Source organism: Mya arenaria, chromosome 11 (genome assembly GCF_026914265.1).
Source record: "Mya arenaria isolate MELC-2E11 chromosome 11, ASM2691426v1".
Taxonomy (NCBI): Eukaryota; Metazoa; Mollusca; class Bivalvia; order Myida; family Myidae; genus Mya; species Mya arenaria.
In genome coordinates, this window is record NC_069132.1 from 48498622 (window position 1) to 48519915 (window position 21294).

The 21294-nt window shown below is 35.7% G+C and overlaps 1 protein-coding gene across 2 annotated transcripts; it reads left to right on the top strand.

The window, feature by feature from the left end:
* The first annotated feature begins 5157 nt into the window (after positions 1-5157).
* Positions 5158-13749, top strand: LOC128209213 (uncharacterized). 2 transcript variants are annotated; one of them, XM_052913152.1, is made up of 7 exons: positions 5158-5771; positions 6010-6098; positions 8183-8301; positions 9118-9416; positions 9776-9948; positions 12160-12377; positions 12723-13749. In XM_052913152.1, the coding sequence occupies exons 4-7, from the start codon at positions 9384-9386 to the stop codon at positions 12839-12841; spliced, it is 543 nt and encodes a 180-aa protein (XP_052769112.1). In that variant the 5' UTR covers positions 5158-5771; positions 6010-6098; positions 8183-8301; positions 9118-9383; the 3' UTR covers positions 12842-13749. The 2 variants fall into 2 exon arrangements, with proteins under 2 accessions (XP_052769112.1, XP_052769113.1); XM_052913153.1 differs by lacking the exons at positions 5158-5771; positions 6010-6098 and having other exon boundaries at positions 7643-8301.
* Positions 13750-21294: the final 7545 nt, after the last annotated feature.

A 21294-nucleotide genomic window follows, 5' to 3' on the forward strand; every position in this document is an offset into this window, starting at 1 on the left:
TTCATACTTATTTTTTTTTGTTTTTCAAACGTATTTTTTTTTGTTTTTCGTACATATTTTATTTTAGTTTTGCATACATATTTTATTTTAGTTTTGAATACATAATTTATTTTAGTTTTGCATACATATTTTATTTTGGTTTTTGCATACATAATTTATTTTAGTTTTGCAGACATATTTTATTTTAGTACATATTTTGAGCCAATCAAAACAGCCGTTACATCTTATAGTAATAGTTAACTCCCATAGTATAAATTACGCCATTTCCTTGTTCAAAATTGATGATGAACACACACAGTTACTTCCCTTAGTATAAAATAAGCCATTAATTTATACTCGGTATACACGATGGGGTCTCAAATCGAGGAGTTTCTACGAAGGCGAGGCGTAGACTCTTCGACACTGACGCGGATAAGGTAACTTGTTCCGAGGCATATATAAATTGTTTTAATAATATAATAGTAATTGTGGTATCTTATTATTTAAATTTGGTATAGATAGTTCTGATGTATAAAAGCACAGAGGAAGGATGCATGTTAGTCTAATTTATTAGACTCTTAAAGGCTTATATTAATTTGATCATTCATTTCTCGTCATTCTGATATTTTTCATTTTAAATTTATTGCTAGTCGGTCTGACCACAGAAACTTGATTACACAGTCTAAGTTTATAATATCTGACTGCCACGCCCACTTTAAGAAATGTCAAAAACATGAGCCTCAAAAGTACACCTTTAACGCCTTTATCAATGAACCAACACCAATTTCATAAGTAAAATATTACCCCAAGTCAAGCACATGGTCATAGGATACAAATATCAAGGTTTTATTTTTTTAATTTTACCCTCTGTCTTTATTCTACACAAGATACCTGACTCTCAATGTTCACATTCTGACGCATGCATTGTTTAAAAATAGATTCCTAACACAAAACTATTACTTACCTGCAAAATCTTGGTATCATTTGATGAATGAAAAATTTGTCTTTCTGTCGCCACAAAGTACCTGGCTATCAGTACAGTAATGAATCAGAAATTTACGTTTATTCCTTATACGATGTTCTTAGGTCATTTACAGTTACAAACTCCGATTGGTCGCATACGACCTCTGTAAGGTCACCTTGCTATGCCCTAACATTTGAACCACACGATGTTCGCCCGGGAACCGTGAGGCAAGCTACGGTCGGTTTACGATGGTAATTCGGATAAATATATATGTAATTCATCATTTTATTTTAAAACATTAAATGATATGAGACATACAAGTATTTGACAGTTACTGAAACTGAAAAAAAAGATTTTTGAAAAAATAAACCATTCTTAGAAATGAGATCCTAACAAACGCGAAAAATTCAGATAAACAGACAAATGGACGTCATTGACCTTGACCTTTGCCTCAAGGGAATTGGCATTGAGTGTTCACGTGGGTTCACCTAGAAAAGAAAGCGATATTTTAATTTATCTTCTTATGTGTAAGAATGCAGATGTTATTCATAAAATAACTTTTCTAAGGACATTTATAGACCAGTATGCTTAATAGGTTTGTCTACATTTGGAATGGCAGGCCCTTTTTATGTTGACAAAACGTACAAATACATGTTTAATATGTTGATTTCAGTAGCGGTGATGGTAAGACATTAATGTGACCGTGACTTAAGAATGGGTAAATAGGTTAAAGGGCAAAGCCAAAATCATGGGCCTGTTCCAAACACTTTCGTGACTTAAGAACCCACGGGCTGGTTGGTTCCAAGTTTTGAAGGTTGTGTGTTTATAACTGCAGCGTACACAATCTATATTTTTACAGATGTTTATATCTAAAATCAATGGCCTTTGTGACAATTTGAGGTAAAGGGCCTCTAGGTAATTTTGCTTAGACAGTTAACGGTCAAGAAACTGAGAATTGTGTTTCTTTACATCCATACCTAAACAACAGTTTGGTCACAAAGATCCCCGCTATGATTCAGGGTCTTATCGCAGTTTACTTAATATTGTGCAATCATGCATTGAAAATCAGAATTTGCACTTGTTAACAATACTGTTTTTGTTCCAGATTGACCTTGAAGCTATCCTCGTGATTAAGGATGAAGATCTAAAATCATACCTCCCGGCATATGGCGATAGAGTTGCACTGATGGCATTTGCAAGGGTATTAAAAAACAAGAGGAGAATGCTAAGTCAGGCTCTGGTAAGTACTGGTGTGTCCTACTTTGATGCATTCGAACTTGTCATTCATAAAACTTATAGTGGACAGCATACTTTCAAAAAAGAGAGCCATTCCACAGACAGAGGCGAGGTCACGTGGTTATTGTTAACTTTACAAAAGACACCGGCTTACATGTACCAGTGACCCATATCAGAGGCAACATGGTTGCATAGATCCTTCCTTGGAAAACAAAATTAAATACATGTGAAGTGCGTGCATCATACAATGTCATGCTAGTAAATGTATTATGCATTTTAATCGATTAAATGTCCAAACAAGGTTCTAAATAACCATAATGTAGACCTAGAATTATTATGCAACATACTGACGACACGGAGATCAGCTATAATGACCGATTTAGTTTTTTTTTCAAGGAAGCTTTGATATTCGATTATTCTTAAACCTTGCATTGTACATGTAAACAAGAAGCATTTGATCCCACCGTCTCCTGTTACTTAGCCCATCATCTTTCAAATTAAAACCGATGTTATGGGACGGCCTATTACGGTTCTAATATGGTAAACGTCTAAAACTGATATTGTTGCAAGCAACGTGATAAAATTAAATCGTTTACATGTATAAATGTTTGCATAATTGTGATATTTCATAGTTTTAGCGTAGTTTTCATCTCAGAATTTAATCTGTTTAGTAGCCGGGTAGAAAAAACGTAAATATATACGCATCAGGCAAACCTGTTTTATGCTCCCACTCTGAAAGAGGAGGGGGCATATAGATTTGCCCTTGTCCGTCCTTCCTTGTGTTTCCGTCCGTCCGTCCGTCCGAAAACTTGTGTCACGCATAACTCCAAAAGTATAAGAGCCACAGTCATTAAACTTTACAGCTATATTGACCATGATGTGTAGTTGTGCCTGGGGTTTTGTTTCGGGCCTCGCCCGTTAAGACCAGAGTTATGGCCCCTTATATATTTTAATATAGTACATTTTCCATGTAATCTTGTGCCGCGTATAACTCTAAAAGTATAAGAGCCTTAGTCATTAATCTTTACAGCTATATTGACCATCATGTGTAGTTGTGCACCTTGGATTTTGTGTCGGGCCACACCCGTTAAGACCAGAGTTATGTACCCTTATATATTTCAATATAATACATTTTCCAGGTAATCTTGTGTTTCGCATAACTCCAAAAGAATAAGAGCCACAGTCGTTAAACTTTACATATATGTTGACCATCATTTGTAGTTGTGCACCTGGGGTTTTGTTTTGAGCCATGCCCGTTAAGAGTAGAGTTATGGCCCATTATATATTTAAATATAATACATTTTCCATGTAATCTTGTGTCGCGCATAACTCCAAAAGTATAAGAGCCACAGTCATTAAATTTTACAGGTAAATTGACCATCATGTGTTGTTGTGCACCTGGAGTTTTGTTTCTGGCCACGCCCATTAATACCAGAGTTATGGCCCCTTACATATATCATTAATATGCATTCACCATGCAATCTTGTGTCATGCATAACTGTACAAGTATAATAGCCACAGTCATGAATCTTTACAGGTATGTTAACCATAATGTGTAGTTTTGCACCTGGGGTTTTGATTCGGGCCACGCCCATTAAGACCAGAGTTATGGCCCCTTATATATTTCAGTATAATACATAAGTGATATTGCTAGTAATTTTTAATAATTTCAATAGACCAAATACCGTTGCTACGAAGAAATCTCCATAGCAACCAATAATATTGATTTTTGCGTGTTTTCTTGGAAACAGTTGCTATGGAGAACAGTAGATGCATTATAGTTCAACAAATTCAATATATTATGTCTTCACGATGTATCTTTTGTCCATTCAACATTATAATATGACTGAATATTTTAAATCGTTTCCATGACAACTTAAGTCATTGGAACACCGTCCTGGAAAAATACACATTTTCAAGGAAATCAACATTTTCAGCACCTTTTTATCTCATGAAAACCTCATTTTCAATGCAAGCCTAACTACCTTTTAAAAAATTATTAACCACAACAAACTATACCTGCTTAGTGCTTAATTTATTGCAAAAAAACACAATGGTTGCTATGGTTACGACATAAAATAGCGTGGCCACGGTCAAAAAGTGCATGTTCTATTGTTGCTTTGCAGCGGTTTCAGGACACGCATACAATATTTGCAAATTGATATTTGAGTGTGCGATAAGTTGATATACACGACAGTAACATGAATATATCTGTAAATGTAGAAATACGAAAGTTATGGGATAGTTCGCATTATATATTGAATGACCCTCGTAGAATGGGCAACTACAATAATGTTTAAGGCCTTCCATAACAATTATGTATGTCTGATGATATTTCTGGACATTTTGACAGAACCTGTAAAAAGAAGCATGTATTCAATGGTATAAAAGTAATCTTAAAAGAAAATCTTTATAAAATTGCATTAAAGAAAATAAAAGTTTAAATATAAATTTTTAACGACAGCTTTCATTGACTCTTACTATTTTTAACAGTTATTGAAGTGAAATTTGCCTCTCATTTCAATATGTTTCGGACACATACTAAATGCGTCTCTCTGCAAAGTATCATAGATATTACTCGGTGTGGTTTATTAACCGCAAATAATTATGTAACAGTACTCCGTCAGACATGCATTACGTTACGTTACAGTTTTGTCCGCCAATATCTGACGCGTCATAACAGTTATGCATTTCATTTAAGTACAAAAAAAACCCTTTGTACTGTTAAAAGATTACATTCGGACCTCATGCACTTTGAACAGTCCAAAGATTGTTCATACTCCGATGAAATGCATCAACGTGCAATTTATTCCTTAGATAAAATATGTGTTTATAGGTTTGTCTGCATGTTACAGGGACAATATCAGGAATTGTTGCAGCAAGAAACCCTCGAATGCGCGGAGCTCCACCGGGCAACAGGTATGCACAACGGAAGAAGAAGCGGGTTGATATAGGGTGGCTAAAGTGTACCCCTTACGGCTGTTACCGACAAGTCCGGTCGCCTAATGGTGGTGGTACACGGACACTGTACCTGGACAAAGACTGTTCGATGGCCGATGTTAAAACTATCGCTGTAAACCAATTTTTTCCTGAGGGAAAATCAAAACTTGGGCACGTGGCAGATTTTGACATAGAATTATGTGACTTTAAAGGGGATCATTTAGAACCAACCTCAACATTAGAATACGTATACAAATCCACTAATTTGAGAATAGTCAAAGTGCATTTATACACAAAAAAGAACGAAACAGATATGTCAACTGGTGCCTCAGCTACTATGCAGATTGAAACACAAATGTCAATTGATGCCCCAGCTGCCACACAGATTCAAACACAAAGGTCAACTGATGCCCCAGCTACCACAGTGATTGGAACACAAAGGTCAACTGATGCCCCAGCTACCACACAGATTGGAACACAAAGGTCAACTGATGCCCCAGCTACTACGCAGATTGGAACACAAAGGTCAACTGATGTCCAAGCTACCACGCAGAATGTAACACATACGCCAGCTGATATCAGTACTACAACGGTGTCTGCTATTGTTGAGGAGCAAGAACTCCAGCCGGATACTGGAAGCCCAGATCTCGAGGTACATAGAATATATTAACTTTGGGAATAAGATACCCAGGACATGTAACCAATATCCCTTTTACTGCCCATTATATGGCCATCTCAAGCATGTAATCCTAACATTTACAGATATCATTTGTTGTTTAAAACTGGCATTTCCCCTTCTTTCGTTTCAACGGTATATGGAATGACACTCTGATTAAAAACTGCATCTACATTTAGTATAAATGTATACAATGTACATTTTTTATTTTAAGATTACTTTTCACCCACTGCATATCAGCCGGTTGTCGAGAACACGTGCTGCTGTCCAACCAAGTTTAAGTATATGTTTTTGGAGATGAAGGTAAGTTTTGAATCGTCGTTATCATCAGTAAAAGCCTCCCACACATTAGCGAATAGGCCACTGACGCGAACCAACAAATACTGTTCATCTAGCAAAACGCCATATTGACAAAATGCAATAGAAGTTTTTCAGAAGATAGTTTCTGTCTTTTTATTATTAGTGTTAGGCATTATTCTACTACAGTTTAAAACCAGTAGTCGTTGCATATCGTCGGCGTGACCAGGTCAAACGATTGACATAGAGTGATGGCTCCTGACTAGTTATGCACTATTTCTTGGTACCTATTGACTGGATTTCAGCATGTTTCTGTTCACGGTGTATTTTCTCAGCGATTATAATCTATATCAATAACGCATTGAATGTGTAATTGCTGCGGTTAGTAATAACCAGTATTTTACAGGAGATATCAATTGAACGATTTTGATTGTGATTTTACTGTAGTTACTGTAGTTGATCATATCGACTGTTTCTGTTCATAAAACCATGCTTCAGTGAAGTCGAACTATAAAACTTTTAATATATAATACTGTATATCTTTGTTTAATAGTTTGTTTGAATCAAGAAGAGAAAGCAAAAAAGGGGGAAAATGAGTAAGCAACTCAGTGCCATTCTTACGAAGATTTTTTTATGCCCCAGGGCATAAAGTAATTGAACTGTCCGTCCGTCTGTCCGTACGAGGTTAACTTAGAACGGCAAGTTGGATTTATCTTAAAGTTCTCCTAATTGCTTAATATATTTAATGATATCTTTCATATTTGGTAGGTGGATACCTTGAATGGTCCTCTATTTTTTGAGGAGTTAGGGGCCTCTAGGGTCAAGGCCAAGGTCACCGGTGTGAAAAATAAATTTAAATATTATTGCTCATACAGCTTTTATTTTTAAGTTGATGTCTTTCATGTTTTATACAAACATGCAAAGGGAGCTCCTCCTTCTTTGGGTGTTGTAAGGGGTCATTTGTGTCAAGGTCAAGGTCACCAATGTCAAAAATAGATTTTCACATTTTACAGGTGTATTTACCTTATTCTATTGACAGATGTCATTTATACTTGATAGGAACATAAAATAGAGGTCTTCTCCTTTGGATGGAGTTAGGGGTCAGTTGGGTCAAGGTCACCAGTGCTAAAAATAGATTTTTACACTTTTGCTCATACAGCATTTATTTATTGACATATGTATTTCATAATTGGTAGGAAGATAACTTGCATGATATTCTTCCTTTTGATTGAGGTATGTATACATCAGTGGGTCAAATTCACTAGTGCTAAAAATAGATTTTTACACTTTTGCCCATTCAGCCTTTATTTATTGACAGATTTATTTCATATTAGGTAGGAAGATAACTTGCATGGTATTCTTCCTTTGGATGGAGTTAGGGGTCCGTTGGGTCAAGGTCACCAGTGTTAAAAATAGATTTTTACACTTTTGCCCATACAGCCTTTATTTATTGACAGATGTATTTCATATTTGGTAGGAAGATAACTTGCATGATATTCTTCCTTTTGATTGAGGTAGGGGTCAGTTGGGTCAAGGGCAAGGGTGCCAAATATAGATTTCTACATATTTGCTAAAACAGCCTTTACTTTTTTTGACTGATGTTTTTTCATATAACTTGCATCCTTTGGATTGAGTTAGGGGTCAGTTGGAACAAGGTCACCAGTGCTGAAAATATATTTTTTTTACAGTTTTTTTAATACAGCCTTTGTATTTTGTTACCAATGTCTCATATTTACAAGGAACATACCTAAGGTGGTCCTTTAAGTTTGAATGGAGTTTGGGGTCATTGGGTTCAAGGTAAAGTCTTGCATTTATATATATTTGGTAAAGTTGAATATTTTTCATCTTCATCACAAGTCATAGCAATGACTTGCCAACTTATATTTTTTACAATTACAAAACGCCATGACTTTGTCAAGTTATATAACTGTGTTTACAATTTTTTTGGCAATTTTTCTGTCCATAACTGAGTGAATGGGTAAACATTTTTTTGAAATATTGGTACTGACAAGAATCTGAGTCGGGGGCATTTGTGTTTAGCAAACACGTTCTTGTTTAAATTCAAAATGTCTAAGAGGATATCCATTTAGGTTATCAACGGCAAAAATAAATCTGATTGATAGCAGCGATGACGAAGGCATTCAAACAGCGATTGAGGCCAGTCTCAACGAAAATTTGGAGTTTCAAGAACTACATCCGGTTCAGAAGAGTAAGTAAAAAAGTAATGGTTTGTTTGTTTGAGTATGAAATAATGTATCAGCAAATGCAACGGAAGGCATAACTTCAATAAGTGAAAGTATATCCTAGGGTATAAATAACTTGAGGACGCATGGGTCTAGGAACTTTAACGTGACATGTAGATTAGCCCTATTATATTTTGGGTCACTTTGTCACAGGTCACGGTCACAGTTATCTTGAATATCAAAATGTCTGTTCAATTACTTGAGAACGCATGGGTCTAAAAAGAAATCAAAGCTGATGTGGGGGTTGGTCATGCCCAGTAAAAATGATCAGGTCAGGGCCAAAGTGACCTTGAATATCAAAATCTTGTCTGACCAACAACTTGAGCACACATGCTCCAAGTAACTTTAAAGTTCGTGTGGATGTTGGTCACGTCAATTTGACGTCTGTTGACTTTGGGTCACTAGGTCAAGGGAATATCCAAACGTATATGACCACGTAATGTCCCCTTCAGATGATTTTGATAATGCTAGATAACAGAAAACCCCATCCAGGTTGTAATTTGGTTGTATAAGTCACCTTTAATGATAGGTTTAGTTTAAGAAGCTAATACCTCGTCTTGGTAATAGTCATTTGCTTTTAACTTTGACGTGTATTTCACCTTGCACAATACACATGGTATACTGGAGCTAATACGTTAACATACGTGTATGTATAATAGCAAAACTTAATAAAATAGGTCTAATTATTGTTGACATTAACTGACAGATATTTCATACATGCAACAACCTTAATAAGGGGAGCTACATAGTTAAATTACTATTAAAATCCGTTTATTTCACAGAGACAGTACAAAAAGTAAAGAGGAAATTCTGCTTGAACTAAATTCTGTGGTAGACCGGTCGCGAAAGAAGAATATGGTGAACGTGACACGCGAGAATGTCATTGAAGGCGCCATACGAGCTTTCCTGAGACGCAGTTTTGACCCTTGCGCAGACCTGCATGTAAAATTTGGAGGCGAGGACGGCATTGATGACGGACGGTTGACCAGGGAGTTCATGAGGTTATTGAAAAAAGAAATGAGACAGCAACCAATATTTGTTGGGAAAGATGGATTCAAGATGCTCGCTCTACACGCTCCATGTATGCATTTACAAATACTTTTTGTAGTTAACGAGGTATGTCAAAAAAATACGCGTAAATGGTTTACAAAATGGCAATTAATGCAATTTTTTATCGCTACACATTTCATGTAAATTTTCCATGACCAATGGTATTATTTATTCATGGTGGAAGAATGTACTAGTGTTACCATTGTATTATTTGAAATGCCCTCTTTATTAGTCGTACCTAGTGTACATATACATTATTTCCATGGAGCAAGTATTTTAGCATTTAGTATTTGTTTCATGTATATTCATTTCACTTTGACACACGTATATGTACATGTGATTAGCATGTTGTTTGATGGATCTACTATACTTCCTAAAATGTTATTATAGATTGCTGCATCAACGACTTCAAACGAGTTTTTCGAGGCAGTCGAACCTCTAGAGAACATAATACGCGTTTCTGGAAATGGATCTCTGGCTGGGAGACACGACAGGAAAGATCAGCTCCTGGAGGCACTGTGCAGATTCCTAGTTATTGAAAATCTTAAACCTGCATATGATCAGTTAGTATCTTTTTAGAACTGACCTACATGTGCGAGGGCCATTTTAGCTCACATCAGCACACAGGTGACCGCTTGATGTCTGTCGTTTTCCTTTGCAGAAACTGCAGTCCGGGTGTCAATATTGTAATTGCATAGTAATGTTTCATAGATCACCTTCTAACATATTATTTCAAGTGTTGGTCATTCATGAATAGCACTGGTTTCCATGGCTACAAAATAGGAAAATACTTCATGTCAGGAACATTTGTCTGATTTAAAAAAAATGACCTAAATGTTGCTTTGATGACTGACTGACTGTTGAATTCTTTCAAATTTAGGTCACCTATTTATAACTATGGTTTCCATGGTAACCAAATAACAAGAGCGCCATGATGGCCCTGTAGCGCTCATCTGATTAAGAATGACCTCCAGTGACCCATATCTGATTAAAACTTGACCTAGAAATCATTGAGAAAAAACATTCTGACCAAATTTCATGAAGATCAAGCCAAAATTTGGCCGCTAGAGCATAAACAACAAATTTAAGCTGGTGACCTAGATTTTGAGCCCACGTGACCCTGATTTGAACTTGACGCCGATATCATTGAGGCATACATTCTGACCAAGTTTGATGAAGATTTGGGGTTTTGTTTGTCGATTCCATCAGTAGGTCGATAGAGTTATTGCCCATGACTTAGTCAAAAATGGCATTTTTCAAGTACCTCCAAAGGTATTTGAGCTAGAGCCATGAAACTTTATAATAGGAATGTTTGTCATTATGTGTAGTTGTGCACGTGGGGTTTTGCTGGTGAATTAGTCAGTAGTGCCGTCCGTTCGTCTGTCCGTCCCTCCATCCTTCCGTCTGTCCGCAAAAACTGGATCCTGCGATAACTCAAAAAGTATTCAAGCTAGGTTCGTGAAACTTGGCATGTGCATAGATGCACGTTATTTTATTTTTTGTCGGACAAAATTTGTAGTTGTTATGGTAACGGAAATGGTCAAAATATGACCAAAACACCTGTATCCCAAAAATAATCAATATCTAAGTAACCTAGCTTTATGAAACATAGAATGTGACTAGATGGCAATATGCAGATTATGCACAGCATTTTCTTTTCTCACTATCATGAAAATTGTGGTTGCTATGGTAACAGAAGTAGTCAAAATGTGACAAATACACATGAGTCCTGAGATAACTCAGGAACTATTAAAGCTGGCTTGATGAAAGTTGGTGTTTAATTAGGAAGCAATGTGAAGATTATGCTCAATATTTTGTTTTACTTTTGGTTAAAAAATATTGTTGATATGGTAACGGAAATAGTATAAAATGTAGTGGATCCCGGTATAAATTACAAACTATTCAAGTTAGGGAAAATGGATTGGTTTGTTAACAGGTGGAATTGTGCTGGTTATGCACATTATTTTGAGGCCATGCAATAAATTTTATGGTTTTCACGTGTTTTTTAAAGTCAAAACGGAGCCGGTAGGGGACGTCATGTGTTGTATTAACACTAGTTACTTGTTAAACTTTACAGTTACATTGGTCGGAATGAATTGTTGTGAATATGGGATTCTGTTCACAGAATGACACAGTAGTGATAGAGTTATGGCCCCTGATCTAGTCAAAATTATGTGACAAAGATGGATGTGGGGGCATCCGTGTCCTATGGACACTTTTCTAATTTTTTATTATTATAAGCTGTAAGAACCGACCTCGGAACTAATATATTTTCCCTGATAACAAGATAATTGTAAGGATTCCAAACAATCGTGTGAAGGGGAATAGCTAATTTTTTTGCCAAGTTTTTAAATTTTGTTTAGCCATTTTTAAATAAATATAATATAAACGGAATACAAATCAATGAACATGTGCTTTAAAAATAAATAAATAAATAAATAATGCCAATGAAACAATTTCTGTCATGTGCGTACAAATATAATTGCTGATCCCAAACATTTCTAAAATGCGGCTCATGTACATCTTCAATAATGCATTCGATAAGACGCAGGCACGGCCCGCCTAAAAATCTAACTTGAGGGAAACGCTGCCTCATGCTGTATCAGTAAGACGAAGAAAGTTTCAAATAATCATGTCAGTATGGCATGGTCGCATTCAAAGTGTTTATACAGATTAGTGATATAATTTTCATATGGCTTCATTTTTCTAGTGGTCTCTAGTTTTCTCTTTAGTTATAAAATTACCAAAAATTCCCACTGACCGTGTTTTTTCAGATTTTCGGAAGGCCTCAGAACATTGGGTCTTTTTTCAGCCATTGAGAAAGATAGCCTTACCCTGGAGCCATTCTTTATCCACCAGGATAAGACCCTAACCGCTGAGGATATGTTCTCACTCTACCGGCGGACCTTATCAAGTGAAGACGGCAGCAACAGGAAAAAGAAAGAGGATGAGACAGTCTCCTGGTGGAGAGACATGGTGCTAGACATGGAAGGTCAGTCACTTGATTTATACATTTGCATAGTCAACTTGGTAACTTGTACCGAAAATGAATATTGTAACGACGCGTTTCATCAATTGGTTTGTGTTTACGGATAACCAACAGGGTTGATTATTTTGGCGAGCTGTTATAACCGGCATCAATCCGGTGTGGACCACTTCAATGTCACGGCTACAGAGGACTTAAAAACGTTTATTTTAATTAATGTGGTTTTGTTTTGTGTTGCTTTGGGTCATTTAGATATGGGGTCCACATTTTACATTTGTTATCATTAATAGATTTACTTCAAGCTTCAACAGTACAATGAAATGCTCGTAATTTTTCTTTCCATGTTTCCAGATGAGGGAACTCTACCAGCGCTTCTATCTTTCCTGACAGGACTGGACGAAATACCGCCGCTGGGCTTCGAATATGAAGGGTCGATCTCATTCCGGCATTCGGCGGAACTCTCGCGGTGAGTCGCCGGACGACTCCACGCGGGAGTTCCCGCTCATAAACACATGTAGTTTAGAACTGCGGTTTCCTATTCTGTACTCGAACGATTTATTTGTCCAGAGATTCAAATCTGCTATGACAGTAGAAACTTTCACTTTGTATTAATAGCAGAATGCAAATTTCACCTTCCTATCGCTTATATCTACCAGGTAATAGCCAAAGCGACATATGTATGTCACTGGTAGTCGACGTCTGAGGACGTCAAAAGACGGCCTCGGATAGTTATTTTGTTGATATTATTTTATCGTTAAGATGGTAGGCAAATCTGAAGTTGCATGTTACTCATAGTCTGTTTCCGAGTTTGTTTTCAAGTTTTCTTCATATTCAAGCATACTGTAAATCAAATTTAATACACTATTTTCCTACAATAGCGCATATTGAAAATCTGTCGAGTGTTTAAAAATTATCGGTCTGTTTCAGAAAATTTGTTGCTATGGCAACAGTTTTGAGTGTAATAACGTAAATTCACATAACTTCTTAAATCTATAATGTGAACAATTTTTTTTGCAGACCTGGAACACTAAATGTTTCTTTCAGTCCTTAATCTTCTTTTAACTATGCAATTGGTGAATGTTTGGAAGTTTTAATTTGTATATGTGCATAATCATACGTTTTTAGTTCAGAAAAATGTTTTTATTACAATTTTCATCCTTCACTGTGATTAACATGTTCAATCTTACACCATTCCAATAATATAACTAGCATTTTAGGCCGATGCAGCAGGAAGTTGCTTCATGATTGTTTTATTGTTTACCAAATTTAATTTTAACGTTTGTTATGTAGTTTCGTAGAAGTTTGTTATGTCAAGTATTTCAGCAGTTAGGAATTAATTCCAACAAGAAGGCATTTTATTCTAAAATGCATCATTTTTTTTGGCAAAGAAGTATATATGTGTATTCATCACCTTTAGTTCTAGTTATAGTTTTCTTTAACAAAATGTTCAAGATAGTTGTTATTTGTCAAAAATACATCTTTGCAACACATAGAGTTGTTTATCGCTAAACCGACATTTATTACTTATACACATAAATACACACATATATAATAATAAAGTAATGGGTATGTTATGCACTTGTTGCATGTTATATGTTGCACTCCAAAAACGGTATTTGATTCTTGCTTCCATTCCCAGCGTAGGAATGTTGAATGGAAATGGAAAGGACATATTTAAACAAGAGGGCCAAGTTGCCCAATATCGCTCACATGAGCAGAGTGACCCAGTTTCATCAAAATCGATCCAGGGGTTAAGGAGGAAACCTATGTCATTTAAGCAGATTAATAATTTAAACATTGGTGCCCATCTTGTTTAGCGGACCTGAACGATTTAACTGTTTAAGTACAGTACCTTACAAGGATCATTCCTGTCGACTTTCATGAAAATCCACCAAGACCAAGGAGGAGATGTCGTTTAAAGCTCATTTCTATTTTTAGCTATGGCAGCCATCTTGTTCAACGAACAAATGATAAATATATTATATAAATAATAATATTTTTGTGATTTGTTGATAAAATTTCAAATTCCTGTGAATGGGTTCTCTCCTGATAGCATATAGAAAGGGTGATGGTTGATTTAGTGGTTCCCCAAGATCTCTGATCTTTATTTTTCAGTCATATGTTCATTGATTTTGATGTTGATGTCGATTGCTTCATATTGTTTTTTTTTCATACACTGCTACAATATGAAAAGAAATGAAAGGATATTTATCTGCTGTCCTACAATCGAAAAAAAGAAGAGTATCATCAGTACATAGTGTATATTAAACCGAGTTACTGACTTTTGTGATTCTGAAAAAATCTAAATGACGGAAGAGGAAGACGTCGAATTAAAATCACTATATTCGGTAGCCTAATACATGTACATGTGTCTGTTACTGTTTGTAATTCCGAACACTCAAAGAACTCTTTAAGATAGTGTTTAATACAGAAGATATCTTGTTTTCCTTGCCGCAGTACATATTTAAAATCGTTTAAAAGCAAGAAGATTGCAATACATTAAAACAACATGGCTACAGATGCTTAATATGATGTCACACGTTCAAAATAGAAATTCAATAGCAGCGCACTCACCGATCGACAATTGTTGTTATTTTCTCGGTAAACTGCGATTGTATAGCTGGAGCTTGATCAACACCATTAAGGTTGATTCGGAAAAGGAAATGACCTCAGAATTTTGAAGTCGCGATGCACTATGCACTTGTGATACAGATAATTAGTACATGAAAATTATGTTCGGAAATACAAACATATTCAGCCGCTCTATATGTATACAAAGATATTTTTGTATGTTTTCCTGTCAGGCCCACGGTGAATAAAAAGGATAATATGCGTATCTCATACGCCGTTCGAAAATATATTTGGTAGGAAGTATTTACTAAGTTCTAAGTATTTCATATAATTCAGAACAACTTATCATTCCCGTCTGTAATATAAAGATCTACATGTGGTACATTAACAAGGCAGTCAGAAGGACAGCTAAATCTCCTTCCGAAGCGGACATGAATGTGTACTTCTTGACCTTTAACAGACCATGACCTTGACGTTGTGCCATGTATATTATAAGCACATAGTCTCATGATAGTAATTATTGTGCCAAGTTATTTTAAATCTTCCATAAAGTCAAAAAGTGACTGAGGACATTTAACCTTGTCCTTGGGGGTAGCAACCAGGATGTTGGGTTCTGCACAACATGTCATAATGGTGATCATTTCTGCCAAGTTATTTAAAAAAAATTCAGCCGTTTAAAAGTTATGGAGCTGACACAAAATGTAGACTTTTTAACACTTGACCTTTAAGTTTGACCTTGACCTTGGGGGTAACAACCCAATTATTGCGCTCTGCACATCGTCTCATAATGGGGATCAATTGTGCCAAGTTATTTAAAAAAAAATCAGCAGTTTAAAAGTTATGGAGCGGACACGAAAGTGTTACGGGCGGACAGACGGACGGACGGACTGACAGACGGAGGCCATTCCTATAATCCCCTTCATTAATAAAGGTTGGTACCTTCTTTTAAATATTGTTAACAGAAACTGATGGAATAATTAGCAGTTAGCACTCATGGTGCATAGGTAAATAGGTTACTCATATACTATGACCAATAAGCCGCACTCTCAAATGGAGATGATCTTCATTTTTATTTTCTTGTGTAATGTAACACTCAAGGATCACTCCTGATCAGTTTCTATTTTAAGTTATCGCGGCAAACTTATTTAACGGACCGGAGCGATTTTAGCTATTTTTGTACAGTACCACCCAACAATAACTACTGTATAGTTTCATGGCTCTCTGACCAAGATGCTTAGTTAAGATTTGCTCATGCATCAGCAACAACAATTTTGCTTCTCAAATGCTTATACAGACGTTCTGCCTCGTCAAAAGTGTTTGGGGGGTGACAGTTGTCTGCTGCCATAATGTATGTACACATGTCGTAGACAACTGGGTCGCAGCACACTGTGGACCGGAACTCGACTTGACCACGGCAAGCATCAACTTCCTCCCTGGATGCGGAAGACCTGTAGTCTCTTGTATTCCACAGTTCGGGGAAGTTAAACATTCCATTTGGTTGTCCACATGGAACGTTGGAGTCTCTACAGCGCCGTATTGAATGGTTGTTCCACATAGTAACCGCCAATGATAGCTCGCTCTGAAACATACGTACTTAAAAGTATAAGCATTAAATTACGCCGCCATATTGAAGTACTGGATAAAAAACGTTCCAAAAATTTAGATAATCTTATGCAATGTGATGTAAATGTAATAGTATGTAAACCTCAGTACATACGTTGCAAATTATGAATGAATTTTGGATACCGTAATTCCTCCCTTAAGCCTTTTTTACAATGAGTCAATTTGTAAAACAAAAACACAGTGCATGTCGCAAAAAATTGACTTATAAAATTGGAATACAATTGAGAGGAACAGTCGATCAATACGCATGGTTAGTTATATCTATCTATGAAACTATAATAAAACATATCCCTAGATATAACAGGCAAATTTTAGGAAAATCTATATCCCCCGCCGAAATGACAACTGTATATATGGTATTTGCACATTAAAGAGGAGTGAGCTACAATGAACACAATTTTTCTTACATACCTAAACTTTCAAATAAAACCAATACTATCATTTACATATGATATTCTTATGAAATAATCCCTGAATAAGTTGTATTGTTAAACGCCTGTGTGCTTCAGAAATCGCGATCTAATATGTTACAATAATAATAAACGTTCGCGATAATTCGTTAATTCGCGATAATACGTTAACTCGTTATATACAAATTATAGGCAAAACCGAAATCTGTTTGAATAGTATGATCGCTCTCGATGTTTTCTTACTTTTATTATGGTACTGTTTATAGTTATATTATTAGTTATAAAGATTTTTGACAGGTTTATATGGCCCTACATAAACGGTTGTTTGGAAATATAACCCGAACCGCCAGGCGAGGGTTATATTGCAAACAACCGTTAATATACGGCTATATAACCTGTCAGGAATATTTATAACGAATTTATAATACAGCAAGCATCTTTTTTAGAGAAAAAAAGTTAGATTTCTTTACAAATTGACAGCAGCCGTGTATATAAAACTTTCTTGCATATCAGACAGGATTATCTACTGTTTACACCGGTGCTAGAAAAACCTGTCTTACACCACCCATGTAAGACAAGTCGCGTGCTTCGAATGACGTCATCCCCGCGCGCCGTTTATGAATGAATTGCGTTCTTAGAATGACGTCATTTTGCCGTCATGAATGAAGTTGTAAATTCATACGCTACTATAAGAAAAAAGTGCTAAATGAAAATATTAGTGTTCGTGATTTCTTCTTATTATGATTAATAAGTCATATGCAAGAAAAAGAATCAAACACCGGCTGTCGATACAGACACGAATATCTAGCTCTCGGGTAACTGTTTAGCAGAAACTCGGCAGAGCCTCGTTACCGCCTAAAACAGTTACTCTCGAGCTAGATATTCCGGTCTGTACCGGCACCCGGTGTAAGATACTTATAATATAAACGTCACGATTATCCAATGAAAAGCGACGTTACAAACGTGCAGTATTATAAAGGGCACTTTACATGATGAACATACTTATTTTCAATTTTAACAGACCTCAAATGTAGGACGTGGGATTTAAAACATGATGAGCAATTATCGGTAATGATATTGGTAATACTATTGAAATGGCAATTTATAAAAAAGAAACCCGGACAAGGGAACATAAATATATTATATTCGCTAAGCAATACAAGTATTAACTCTCGCATGGATGGATTTAAGTTTGCTTTTTGATTTACTTCGCGACACGCACATTACGATATATAAAATTAGAGCTCTATATCAATTACTGTTATTAATACATCAACATATAATTTCTGTTACGCATGCAGTTATCTGAAGGTGACAATCCAAAATACAAATTTATTGAAACTACTTTAGCAGAGCTTGCAATCATTAATGCCACCAAAGGGTTTGTCAGGCACTTCAGTCATATAAAATTATTTTTCATAATCGAAGCCATAATGCATCATAAACTGTGTTTTATGTTGTAAATCGAAAACCATTCAAGTACGTACAATAGCAGTCATTTGTACATTATATTTTTTTTGTTTCTTTCGGTCTGTCGGGCAATTGTTTTAACTGTCAGGCTTTAACTATCGCTAAGACTGCAAGGCAACTCGTCGCTCAGTTTAGGGCTATTTGTTAACATAATACATGTAATAGCAATAATAATAATAATAATAATAATAATAATAATAATAATAATAATTGTTACCCAGGTTTTATATTCATATTTTATTAAGTTAATCCCTTAAGGAAAAGAGCAGGTTTATTTAACATGTGAACTCAAGTGTGACTGATTGGTCAGTTGTGTTATATATGTATTGTGCTGTCCACTGTCTTCATGGGTATGTGTTTACAAGAACTGGTTTTTCAACTTATTTATTTTTATTAACAGACACTTACATTTTTGCATATTTCCCGCTCTTATTTTCACAAATCACTTTCGAGTCAGGTTTTGAGGTGTCAACATCTCAAAAGATAACTTTTCCATATTTTATTCCACTGCCCGGATTTTGTCAAAGTCAAACCTTTGGAGTTTAAATAAAGTGTAAACCTGAAACCGTAATCTTCCTTATAAATACTAAGAGACGGGGCACGGGTAACAATGGCGATCCCGGCAGGACCTTTAAACTCCATTCTGGTACACTTCTAGTCAACCGGGCGTGGCATGGTGAGGGCAAGCCCTACCCATCATTCTAAACTTTATTTTTGAAGTTGTTTCAACTGAACTTTGTTGAACAGCAGTGTATTTCTGCGAGGAAGGAAATGTATGAATGCAGGAGATATTCAAAAAATAACTTGTAAAATACATCTGCAAAAGAGTATCTGCAGAGAGATATTTGCTACATGCTTATATGTTGACTGAAACATATATTATTTGAACATTCTTGTGTGCACATGAATGATACATTTGTGGTCAAGTCAAGATCATGGTTTAACATATCGACTTGTAAAAGTCCTTATCAGGAGCTGTTGGTCGTTTCGAGTGGTTGAGGGGACACGGACCTGGGCGTGGTCGTTTTGGTCGTTTCGAGTGGTCGTTCTGGTCGTTTCGAGTGGTCGATTGAGGGGACGTAATTTTCGTGTGCGATTATAAGTTGGACGTGCAGAATCCTGGGAACAGTTAGGATCAATAAGGAGCTGGAGAAGGGATCTTGTAAAATTCACGGACTAGAAGGATTTTTTTTAGTGTTTTTGTGAAATTTTGTTGGATAAACTGTGAGTATTGAATACTTTTGTGCTGTTGTTTTTGTGTGTTAATTTTAACTATTTTCATTGTTATATTTACATAGAGGTTTCTATTGTTTATATAAAAAAATATAACAATTTTTGTTAAAGTGAGTAAGTTAACTTTTGTTGTAAATTCTATGCTGTTGAAAAATTAAGTAAAGGCAAGTTGACTGAAATCCTTTGTGATAGTAATATAATTCGTCTCATTTTGAGGATTATTGTAATTTTCTTATGTTGTTGACTTAGTTACAATAAGAAAAATCTAGGCCAATTCTACTTTCGTTTTGATGTTCACAGCTGGATGCTATTCTGAGCATAATGATAGAGTTAAATTTTTGTTGAGTGTTTTTAAGATTGTTGTTGTTTTCCCAGAATAGATAAGTATTAATTGTTGCATTTGTTTGCATATTTGATGGTTAAACCTTTATACTTTTGATGAAGTTAAAATTGTTTGTCTAATGCATGTTTGCATGAAAATTTGCTCTCGTTTTGTGTTATATTAAAAATAAACATAGGATAATGCTGTGGCAGTGAAGATTTTGAATAATAGTAAAAGGTGTTTTTTTTTGTTTTGTTTTTTTTCTAATTTTTATTTGTTTTTTTGAAAATTTAAGGTGTTTACTGTTAATGTTCGATTAACATTAGTATTTGCCAATTAATTCTGAGGTGTGTGAATGAAGTAATTTTCTGTTTGTTTGTCTTATGTGTGTTTTCAGTGTAAAGAAAATTCTGTCACAATATCATTGGGTTCTACATGCTTAGGGTGTTTTTGGTTATTAGAAAGGCATTTAGAGGGTAATATTGACACTAGCTTATATTGAGTAAAGTCTGCCGTAGATTGTTATTCATTTATTAGTGAGCTCAAAATATTCTTGACTGTATTATTTCAGTGTGTAGAAATATGGCTGAAGCTGAAGGGGGTGGTTATGATTTTGATGTTTCAGCACGACCAAAGACCACACCCCTGAGAAGTTTCATAGGTGAAAGTCAGTTTCCCAAAGGACGAGGTGGAGTGTTGCAGATGTTGTCTGAAACTAGACCAGGAAATTCCACACAGGTTGTCAATATGTCACCGTTTATACCTAACCTCCCTTTCTTTTCAGGTGATGAACCAGTACCAAAAACAGAATGTACTTTTGTGGAATGGCGCTATGAAGTTAAGTGTTTGATTTCAGAACCGGATATTCATGAACATTATTTGTTACAGGCTATCAGACGGTCGGTACGAGGTACTGCTAGAAGATAAGTAATACCGCTTGGTGAGAATGCGACAGTGACAGATATTTTAGAGAAGTTAGATGCCATGTTTGGGGATGTATCCACTCATGGAATGATTATGCAGGAATTTTTCAATGCCATACAAAGGGTTGATGAAAATGTCACATCCTTTGCATGCAGGTAAGAAACATTATTACAAACAGCAATTGAAAATGGACATATGTCTCCACAATCAAAAAATGATCTGTTACGACACAAATTTTGGACTTCTCTGAATAGTGAAACGTTGAAAGGTCAAACCAGGCACAAATATGACACTCTTTCTGATTTTAATTCTTTGTTTAGGGAAATCCGCACTGTTGAGAAAGAGATTTCACTGTCAGTAGCAGCACCGA